The 10,433-nt window shown below is 33.8% G+C and overlaps 1 protein-coding gene and 1 non-coding gene across 2 annotated transcripts; one reads left to right on the top strand and one right to left on the bottom strand.

Annotated features, from left to right (window-relative positions):
• Positions 1 to 267: 267 nt before the first annotated feature.
• On the top strand, positions 268 to 10,370 carry LOC136807477 (heat shock 70 kDa protein 14-like). Its single transcript, XM_067064057.1, has 17 exons — positions 268 to 352; positions 882 to 962; positions 2,849 to 2,931; positions 3,395 to 3,443; positions 3,541 to 3,646; positions 4,597 to 4,687; positions 5,247 to 5,320; positions 5,438 to 5,468; positions 5,822 to 5,983; positions 6,496 to 6,651; positions 6,980 to 7,082; positions 7,339 to 7,467; positions 8,020 to 8,097; positions 8,844 to 8,933; positions 9,322 to 9,387; positions 9,511 to 9,578; positions 10,174 to 10,370. The coding sequence occupies exons 1-17, from the start codon at positions 290 to 292 to the stop codon at positions 10,253 to 10,255; spliced, it is 1,512 nt and encodes a 503-aa protein (XP_066920158.1). The 5' UTR covers positions 268 to 289; the 3' UTR covers positions 10,256 to 10,370.
• Positions 7,655 to 7,726, bottom strand: Trnap-ugg (transfer RNA proline (anticodon UGG)). The gene has a single exon. It is a non-coding gene; the product is annotated as a tRNA-Pro (tRNA).
• Positions 10,371 to 10,433: the final 63 nt, after the last annotated feature.

The following is a 10,433-nucleotide window of genomic DNA, read 5'->3' as shown; positions in this document are numbered from 1 at the left end:
AAAGTGCAAAAGCTTTTCTTATAACAAAAGTTTATACTACATGCAAGGTGTTTATTACATAGCAGCAGTTAATGCAGCATCCCTGCCGAATTCCTTTTCAAACAACCACAATAGTGTACAATGGGGAAAGGGAGGTAGGTTAAAAAACACTACTTTAAAACAAACACCACATATCATTGAAATTACAGTCCAAATATTTTTCTTCAACCCATATTGACACTATTTTGAGCATTAACTTTCTAAATTCCATTAATTTTCAAAAAATTACAGAAAGAAAAGTTAATTAAAAATGAGTGCAGCAGTGGCTGGAATTCACTTTGGAAATACAAACTGTTATGTTGCTGTTAGTAAAGTAAGTCTATTTATTTAATTAAATTAAAAACAAAATTTGCAAAAATTAGATGTCAAAATTTAATTTCAGATTGTTATCCGAACAGGATTTTTATGCAATTTTTGGATGAAGTGATAGATGGTCATTTCTACAAATCGTTTTCCATAAACCTGACCATATTCTTTGCATGTTGACAAATGAATTTTGGTATTGAGAATTATTTTCATGCTTCTAACGAAAAAGGATGTTTTTTTACTTTGACATGAAACTGTCATTGTAACTTTTTGACATATAATTAATAACATGGTCAGGCTTTGTCATTTGAAAATTCCAGGCGTGTGGTCAATCACACTCCTAAAAAGTACTTTAGGCGTGTGATAAGGAGTGATATGCATAACTTTAAGTAGTAAAATCCAAATTTATGACGTGTGATTAATCACTCTCCTCAAAGATTTTAGGTGTGTGTGGAGGTGTGCGCGTGCTATCACACGCCTCAAACGATGCAGCCTGCATGGTGATATTGCCTCAAACATAAATTTTTGAATTACAGGAAGGGAAGATTACAACAGTTTCCAATGAGCTTGGCACAAGGATGACACCAACAATGTTGGCTTACACTGGAAATGAAAAGGTTTAATAGTGTTATTATTGTAAACACCAATACAATGTTAGATTCATAAGACCAGAGGACCCAGGGGGTACAGCTGCAGGGTACTAACCCATAGGGTATATGTTGATTGTCCCTAGAAAATTTGTCTAAGGTACAACCACCCCCTTTTTAGTACTCAATACTAACTTTTTTTTAGAAAAAAGGAACCCCCACCCCCTCTTTAGAAGCTGGTTGCCAGGGAAAATATGGCTACATAACCCTGGAAAAATACCTTGTAATAACTAGCAGTCAATTTCTAATGAGATCTGATTTAATAAAATTTTTACCCATTTTTCCCATTTTACCCAGCAAATACCAAAATTCAGTACCAAGTACTAGCTTGAAATGAGAGATGTGTGTATATCTCTCATTTCAAGCTAGTACTTGGTACTGAATTTTGGTATTACCACCCCAAATGTTACACTTTTTGTATAGAACGTTTTAATTACATTCAAAATTCATTTTGTGAGAAAGAAAATCTATAAGCAACAATAAAAGAAAAGCATAAAGAGAAGAGAAAGATATAAAACTGTCAGTGTAATTTACTTTCCTGACGGGGAAAAAGTAGTGAATTCCATTGTGCGATTAGCTAATAACAACTCATACAATTCGAAAATTTCACTTGTGATTTTTGGACCTACCGGGAGGTCCTTTAATTTGACCGTTGTCCGTTCGTCTGTTACAAGCTTTTCTCGGGATTGGCTCATTAATTTTTTTTATTTTTTTGCACAATGATACAAAATGGCAATGCCTGAAAAGTGACGGAGCCCGATTTTTGAAAAAAAATTTGGGGGGCAAATTTGGGCCAAAAACTACCTAAAAATAAGGTTTTTTGGACTTTGTGCAAAATTGCTTCATTAGTTTTTCCTGATTTTTGGCAGAAAGATAGAGTGCAAGGCACCCTAAAATGTGGCTGAAGTAATTTTTCTCGGAAAATTTTTTTTCGTCGTCAAATACGGATTTTCGCAAATTTGGGCCAAAAACTACCTAAAAATAAGGTTTTTTGGACTTTGTGCAAAATTGCTTCATTAGTTTTTCCTGATTTTTGGCAGAAAGATAGAGTGCAAGGTACCCTAAAATGTGACTGAAGTAATTTTTCTCGGAAAATTTTTTTTCGTCGTCAAATACGGATTTTCGCTTTTTTGGGGAAATTCCCTTTTACCATTTTCCTGTTAGCAGCTTTTCTCGGGATTTGCTCACTATTCTTTTTTCATTTTTTGCAAAATGATACAAAATAGCAATGCCTAAAAAGTGACGGAGCCCGATTTTGAAAAAAAAATTTGGGGTAAATTTGGGCCAAAAACTACCTAAAATAAGGTTTTTTGGACTTGGTGCAAAATTGCTTCATTAGTTTTTCCTGATTTTTGTCAGAAAGATAGAGTGCAAGGTACCTTAAAATGTGGCTGAAGTAATTTTTCTCAGAAAATTTTTTTTTCGACATAAAATTTTCAAAAAAAGACGACCAAGTTACACAATGATAAAAGAAAATAAATCAGACGTTTTTGCATTGTTCTAAAACTTATTTTGTTTGCTCAATACCAATAGTAAAATGTAGAACACCTACTTTTATCTGATTTTGATCAACAGGTAGGTCCATTCAGCATGTTGCTTGTTTTGTTTTGAATTTTCCCCGTCCTTTCGGACTCGGGAAATTAATTACAAAAAAGTCACTCGTGAAATTATTCTCGAATTGCACTCGTTATCATGTGATTAAATCATAAAAAAAGTTGAATCATTTTTTTTTTCTTTACCAACCAGAACGACGGGGAAAAATACTTTTCTAATGTAATATTCACCAAATAATTGGTTTCTAAGAATATTTCAACAATATCATTTCAACAGCACCATTTCATATTTTCCCAAAATAGATTATTGGTCAAGATGCAAAACAATTTAGTGTCAGGAATCCTACAAGTTGTATCACAAACATCAAATCATGCATCGGTGATAGGTCTGGAATAAAATTATTTTCTATTATCTCAAATGGTATCTGCCTTTTAATTGGTAGAATCTTATTTCAATCAAACTACACATCACTGTGGACTAACTAAGAATATCCAATTCCGATTAAGCTAGAGAATCAACCTCCATATCATATGATTTGCAAAAGAGGGACAAAATTTAAACAGGTCTTTTATGCTAATAAATGGACCAATTTATGCTAATTTGTAGTATGGTAGTTCCTCAGTTCATGAGAGGGACTAACTTGAAAATGATTTTGCTAAGAAAATACCGTTCAAGCCTAGTGAAAGCAGATTTCTACCCTTTAAAAGTTAGACCCTCTTTGTTCTGCAGAAGAAGAAAAACGCTGTCCTATGGAGGGTTGTAGCAAGTTGAAAAAATATTTCAACATTCCACATGATCAAAATTTGTTTAATCTTTAACAAAAAATTTACACTCAAATTTTTTTTTAGTTTCCACGAAGAAGCTGTTAATGAGGTCGAGAAGTATTGTTCTTGCCCAGTAAGTAAAAAAATTAGGTTTGAAATTAAGTGATATTATTTTATTTTAGGGTAATGCAAACGCGTTTATTGTGATACATCATTTTGATTGTTTTTAGATCAGACTTCGGAATGGGGAAATTTGCCATTGCATCACTGTTGAAGAGGACAGCTTGAATGTTTCAACTGCTGAAGCTCTGTCATACATATTGACAAAATTACTCGGTTTGATATTTTACTTTTATGTAAATTGCTCTTTAAGAAACTAAAGTATTCAACATTTTTTATAACATTCTTCCTTGAGCGATGAAAACCAATCGCTTTTTAACGGGTAGTTTTTCCAAATATTTTGACTGTATTAGTCACAAGATCTGATTAAAAAATCTTTTAGAGAGAAACCTTCATTGTTAAAATAATAAATTAAACTCTATTTCAACATGCTCTGCAACAGAGACAAAAAAGTAAGTTTTTTATAGATTTTGAATGAAATGATGTTTTGCGCTTGTTGAGAAGATAATGAGAAGTGGGATATTGTAATATAGAAAAGAATTTGAAAAATAAAAAATGAAGATAGAAAATGAAGAAGAAAAAAATAACTTCTGGTATATGATCTTCATATTTATTCAGTCAAAAATATACAGCTTAAAACTTCTGCTCGAGAGGCTCCTTTTTGTTGATTCTTAATGCTTTTTATTAGTGATATACTTTGGGCCATTCTCAACTTAAGTTGAGCTAGAATCTCAGAATGTAAGTGTGCGTGTGTGTGTGTGTAATGTCCGCAAACTTTGGACAAGCATATAAATTTAAAAAAAATGTTTACAATTGGGCCTTCCACTTTAACACGTACACTGAAGTTGAGCCAAGCACGTTACAGTATTTCAATTTGATTAGTATTTTATATAACTTTTTTATAATTTCTGATTTTTATAAGTTACCAAGATAAAAGAAATACTGTTGTGAAAATGTTAATTACAGCAAAGTTTTCTTTTTCATTTTCATATTGCAAATTTCTTTGTGTTTTTCTGTTTGGAAATATTCCATTTTTGAATATCTTTTCAACAAGCACAAAACTGTCATTCAATTCAAATACTATGAAAACTTACTGCTTTTTTTGTCTCCGCAGCAGATTATATAGACACAGATTTTAAAATATTCTGTGTGTTGTTCATCTTCAGAGATAGCAGAATCATTTGGTGGAGACGACTTGGAAGATGTGGTTATCACAACACCACATTCTTTCTCGGATCAACAAAAAATGTCTATTGTGTATGTATAGAAGTTGCTTACATTCGCTAAAAATAAAGGCTTTATTTAAAGAACAAAGACCAAAGGTCTCTAATTCAATTTTAGTGTTACCAAAATTGTCCATGATTTGTGTAATCACATGTAATTTGAATACGAATGGAACGGTCTTGCGATGATACGAACGTTCGCGAAGGTTCCATAACGCTCCTGGAACGTTCTGGGACTTTCTTGATCGTTCTCACGTTCCAGAACAGTTAGGAACGTTTTAGAATGTTCTACATACACTAGAACGTTTAGGAACGTTCCCTGAACGCTGGGAACGATCCTTCGAGTACAACGGTTAATAATCCAGTAAGTGCAAAAATGTTCATCAACGTTCTTTAGTGTTTTTAGAACCTACTGAAACGTTCCGTATTGCTCTTTTAATGGAATGTTCCATTTTATTTTTGTATCCAAAGTCGCTTGTGATGACACATTTGTGTGAAAAAGTTTTTTTGGATTCGAGACTGAGCTATAAAAATTGCCAAACTCTAACCAAATTATTTGTCTTAAACATTCAAACATCGTTTTGAAATTTCAGCGAGGCTGCTGAAAAGATTGGTTTCAATGTTTTGAGAGTGATATCCGAATCTGCAGCTGCCCTCCTTGCATATGGTAAGGCTTTTTATAAAAAGCTTTTCATCTTCTGTAAATAAATAACTGAAATTATTAGAGTATCACCCGAAAGCCTAGTTTTATCAAATTATTGAATAGTTTTCCTTTGCTTTTTAGGTATTGGGCAAAATGACAATATGGAAAATTAGTGAGTATATCTCCATGTAAACCCTCAAGGGAGGTACCAATCTTCGGAAACAGTTAAAATGCATCAGATTTTCAAAATTTAATCAAAGGTTTTTGAGAACAGGGGGGAGACATAACCATAATTTTAGTTTAAAATTAGGTAGAGTACTTTCATTTTGATCATTTCACTTTTCAAATAAAAAAAACTAAGTGGATAAGCTTGCCCTAAACAGTGAAATGTGTGGGTTGTGGGGATGTCTTAGACTGTGGTTAATAACGAAGAAGTTGAAAGTTTTATAATAAGGGATTGGCAATCTTGATTTTCCGATCGCATGATACACTTTACGATTCTCACGATCTCTTTACTTTTTTTAGCAATATTTTGGTGTTTCGATTGGGTGGTAGCTCGTGTGACGTGTCATTGGTTAACGTCAACAGTGGAATGTATCACGTGATAGCAGAGAGCCGAAAACCACACTATGGAGCGAATCAGTTTGATGAAATCCTCGTCAAAAATTTCGCAAATGAATTCAAAAGGTTTGTAAGGCTGTATGACTGCTTTTGAAGAAGCATCGAGTTCATTTTGGAAGAAACAGAAGCCTTGTGATAATAAGCGAACAAACATTCGACTTTTGCTATGTCACTGGGCCTTCATGCTGCCTCGGCTCCTTGTCATTAATATAAACATCTGCGATGAATAATAGATTTGATAGGTTCTGTAGAATTTTCAGCATTTGAATTTTTAAATTAGCTCCGGACACTTTTTCACTGTCTTACACGATCAAACGTCTTATCGAACATTTGAAATGGATCCAAGAATGTTTTAACGGCCAAATTCTCTTTACCTCAATCGTTCAATTGAATCTTCAACTTTTCACAAGCAAGAAAATGCGAAGTCTTCAGATTTGTACTGCACTTAGGACGACGGATTGAATTTAGCGCATTTTTTGTTTTCGCGTGGCACATTTTTTAAATTTTGCGATATGTTTTAGTTAATAAGTGCTCTCTAGCTCTTCGTGGTTCAAACTCATTGGTTCGTCTCTTTCCAGGAAATACAAAGAAGATATAACTGACAATCGAAAAGCGATGGGAAAACTACGAGCAGTCTGTGAAGAATGCAAATTAACGCTATCACGGAAGGAAACCTCTCCCATAACGGTGGACTCTTTGTATGATGGTCTGGACTTCCAAAGCAACATCACAAGGTATATGGCGTGTTACGTTACGTTTTTAATCAGTAATATATAATTCTGTCAAAGAGATGAAAAAAAAAAGAACTGAGGTACTTCAAGTTTCATCTTTATCGTCAGGTATCAAATGAAAAACGAAAAATGCTGTTTTTTTGTTACTGTAAAAGTGTTTTTAATGTGAGAAAGGAAGGATTGCAGCCCGTAAGGATAACGACCTGACAAGGATACGACCTGACAAGGATCCGACTACATTGATTTTCTCTTGAGAGGTCCCTCCTCTACAGATAGTTTTCCCTTACTTCCGACCTTTCAATTGTTTCAGTCTTGACTCTCCCTTTTACAGGATAAAGTTCGAGTCGATGGCATCACCAGTTATAACAGAATTCATGAACTTTGTCGGGGAATTCCTGAAATCTAAAAATATCCACAAAGATAGTATAGCGAAGGTAAAATACTTTTATCTCAAAATTTTACTCGAACCCTGGGCTAGCTACAAAGTGACAAAAACGTTTTAAGCCTGGAGTTCTTCGATAACATCTTCGTAATAATTATACAGCTATTGAATTATGAAATATTATTGATTCGATGTTATATAAACGAGATTTAACGTCTATCTTAATCGGACTGACCATCTTAACTTCAAATGTGTTTACTGGCTCTAACGCACTTTTTTTTTAAATACGCATATATTTAAATTTTCAGGTTGCGCTGGTTGGCGGAGGAACTGGTGTCCCTAAACTAGTGTCCACATTCAAAAGTTATTTCGCATCCTCTGAACTGATCGATAATAGAAATGCAGACGAAATCATTTCTCATGGTGCTGCAATGCAGGTTAGTTTGAAAGCCACAGCAAAACGAAAAATAACCTCCTGACTCTGCTTTACAAAAGGCCTTATGGTGTACTTATTAATTTCGAAAAGTACTATCCAGGAGATATCATAAGAGAAGTAGTAAATTTAAAAGTTTCAAGTGATGTTTTTGTACAAAACCACATTTTGGAAATTAGGAAAATTTTTCCGGGCTCAACCGGGATTCGAACCCGGGGCCTCTCGCACCCAAAGCGAGAATCATACCACTAGACCATTGAGCCACACTAGTAGACAGTAATTTGAGCTATTTAATTGTTTAAAATCTACTCACTTTCTGAATATATTGTTTTAACAATTAACGGAACAATAATTATTTATTTTTCAAAACAAACCATTAGTTTTGTTTAGTTTGTGTTTGGCATATCCAAAAAATGACAAAACGAAACCTTCAATCAAATCTACTTGAAAAGAGTTGCGCAAAACCGGTGCACGGCTGTTTATAGAAAGTCATTTTCATAATTGTTTCAAATTGGATACATAATATAGTTCACTTCCGATCTCTCTTTTCCCACAGGCGAGCATATTACAGACGAGTCGTCAAGTCGAAAAAACACCGAAACTAAAATGTCTGTCAAGAAATATCGGTATCAAAGTAAGTCTGTCGCATACTAAAGTCAACAATGTTCCTCGAACTTCATTATAATGCCAGACAGATCATGTAGCAAATAATTATTTTACCTTTCTTACAACTGTTTTTTTCAAAATTGATGTTTCCCGTATTATTTCGAATTTCGCCCCCTCGGATAAACGCCCCTCCTTGAACTAAAAATTTTAAATACCTTATTATACGAATATTACTAGGCAAGTACTCGACGGCCTTGAAATTAACACGCAAAAAATTGACACGAATTTTAATTGCTTTTTCAAGGACACCACGGCTGGTTTTAATTAAGGGAGTTTTTATTAACATTAAATTTTTTAATTCGTGTTAATGAAATGACTAGTAATATTCGTCTAATAAGGTAAACGTCCCATTAGAATCAAGCAATCGTAAGGTAGAATTATATGAAGGAAAAACTTAGATACTATATTAGTGGTCTTATTTTTTCAGTTTTCAAACTAACTTTGACCTGTTTTTACATCTCTAACATGAAATTATTTGAACTAAAATAAAACGAAAATGCAAAACAAGGTTCCCATTCACTTTATTAAAGTGACCTCGTTTAAAAATTATTTAATAAACGCCCCCCCCCATCGATTAAACGTCTAGCTCCGAAATCCAAAATAAGGAATAAAGGCCATTCGAAGTAATACGGTATTCTGCATCGATGGGCGGCTTGCTATTCATGTAAATTTCATGTAAAGTTGATTATTTATTATCTTTTCATGGTTTCGCAGGTGGCCAACTCCAAATTTGAAGCGATTCTCTCTCAAAGCACTCCCATACCGTGTCAAATGAAAAAGACTTTTCTGATACCACCCAATCAAGTAAGATTATTCAATGATTAGCGAACTGTGGTGCAGTGGTAGAGCATCCGGCTACGGTTCACAAGGTTGTGGGTTCAACCTTCAGCCAGGGTCATGCCAAAGATTCTCAAAATGGTACTTGATGCCTCTCTGCTTGATGCTCAGCAATTAAGAGAAGGATCAAGTGTAAGTGAAGAAATCCAGGGAGAAAGAATGGCACCCTTCCCTACCTTCGGGTAGATAGCTATCGAAAGAGGAGCCTTTGGGTCGTCCTCCGACTGCGGTCGCAAGCTCACTTGTTCGACCGTAACGCATTTCTTGTCTGTTAAGCATCAGAACTCTTTTTGTCTTCCCATACGGCAACGTTCGTCATTTAGAGCATTTTATCGATACTGTTTTTTTCTTCTAGAAATCAATATCAGTGCCAATTTATGAATGGGAAAGTTCCCCGAAAGATGCAAAAATTATCGCTAAGGTAAAACCTTTCATTTCTTCATTTTTGAAGTGAACTCATTCGAAGACACCAACCTTGAATGTTTTCACCAACCTGATCGCAACATTATTTGGATTGTAATAAATTTAATTTAAAAACTTTCAGTTTGCCGTTCACGACATAACAGCAAAATCAGAAGAGCAAGAAGTCCAATTATCTTTCCTGGTCAACAAGTGAGTTAATTCTTCACCAAAAGTAATAGCTCCTTCCTTCATCTGCACTCTCTTGTGAGGGTGCTTGTAGGGATATCTAGCATTGTGGTATACTCATTAGACAGGGTTGGCTGTTCTATCTCCCATTGTTTCTTTACTATACCCGTTTATTAAGAACGTTCAAAATTTTTGAAGCCACAGAATGTTTTTAACTTTTTGAGTTTTAAGCCTAGAAAGGTTCGTATATTTAGTGTGATCTCTTAAGAAATTGAGTCTTTTAGATTTCTCAAAGTCTTGTTTTTCACTTGTTGTAGTTCTTCTCCATTATTTTATTCTTATAAAAAAAACTCAACCAACACAGCGTGATCAGACCAATATTCTTTTCATAAAGTTATATTTCAAAAATCACTATGTAAAATACATAACTAAAGGTTTCATGCTATATACGCAATCATCAGAAATGATGAAATATCAGAAATATAACTTTATGAATTTTTAATGGTTGTTCAACAAACACATCATATTTTTCTTACTGCACATTCGAAATTACTAGTCTAAATAGAAATATCCGCTGTTTGATTCTTCATTTAAAACATTTCAATTTTAATCTTTTTAGATTGGACAATATAACAGCGATTCTATCGATGGGCGATTCTAAACACAATCTCCAAATTTCAAATGAGTGTCACAAGACCTAACTGCCTAGGAATGGTATTTTAATTTAACTAAAAGTTTAGCCATCTTTTCAAATTATAATGTAAAAAACATTTTTTATATTTTGATAAAAAACAAATACTATTAGTACTTCTATTATGTTTTGATTGAATTTATTTTCCAGTCAAACTTTTATTTTAAGGTCCTTTGAATTCCTGAGCA

The sequence above is a fragment of the Clytia hemisphaerica genome, unplaced genomic scaffold, assembly GCF_902728285.1.
Source record: "Clytia hemisphaerica strain Z4C2 unplaced genomic scaffold, Clytia hemisphaerica genome assembly, whole genome shotgun sequence".
Lineage (NCBI taxonomy): Eukaryota > Metazoa > Cnidaria > Hydrozoa > Leptothecata > Clytiidae > Clytia > Clytia hemisphaerica.
This window is presented reverse-complemented; position numbering and strand designations above follow the sequence as displayed.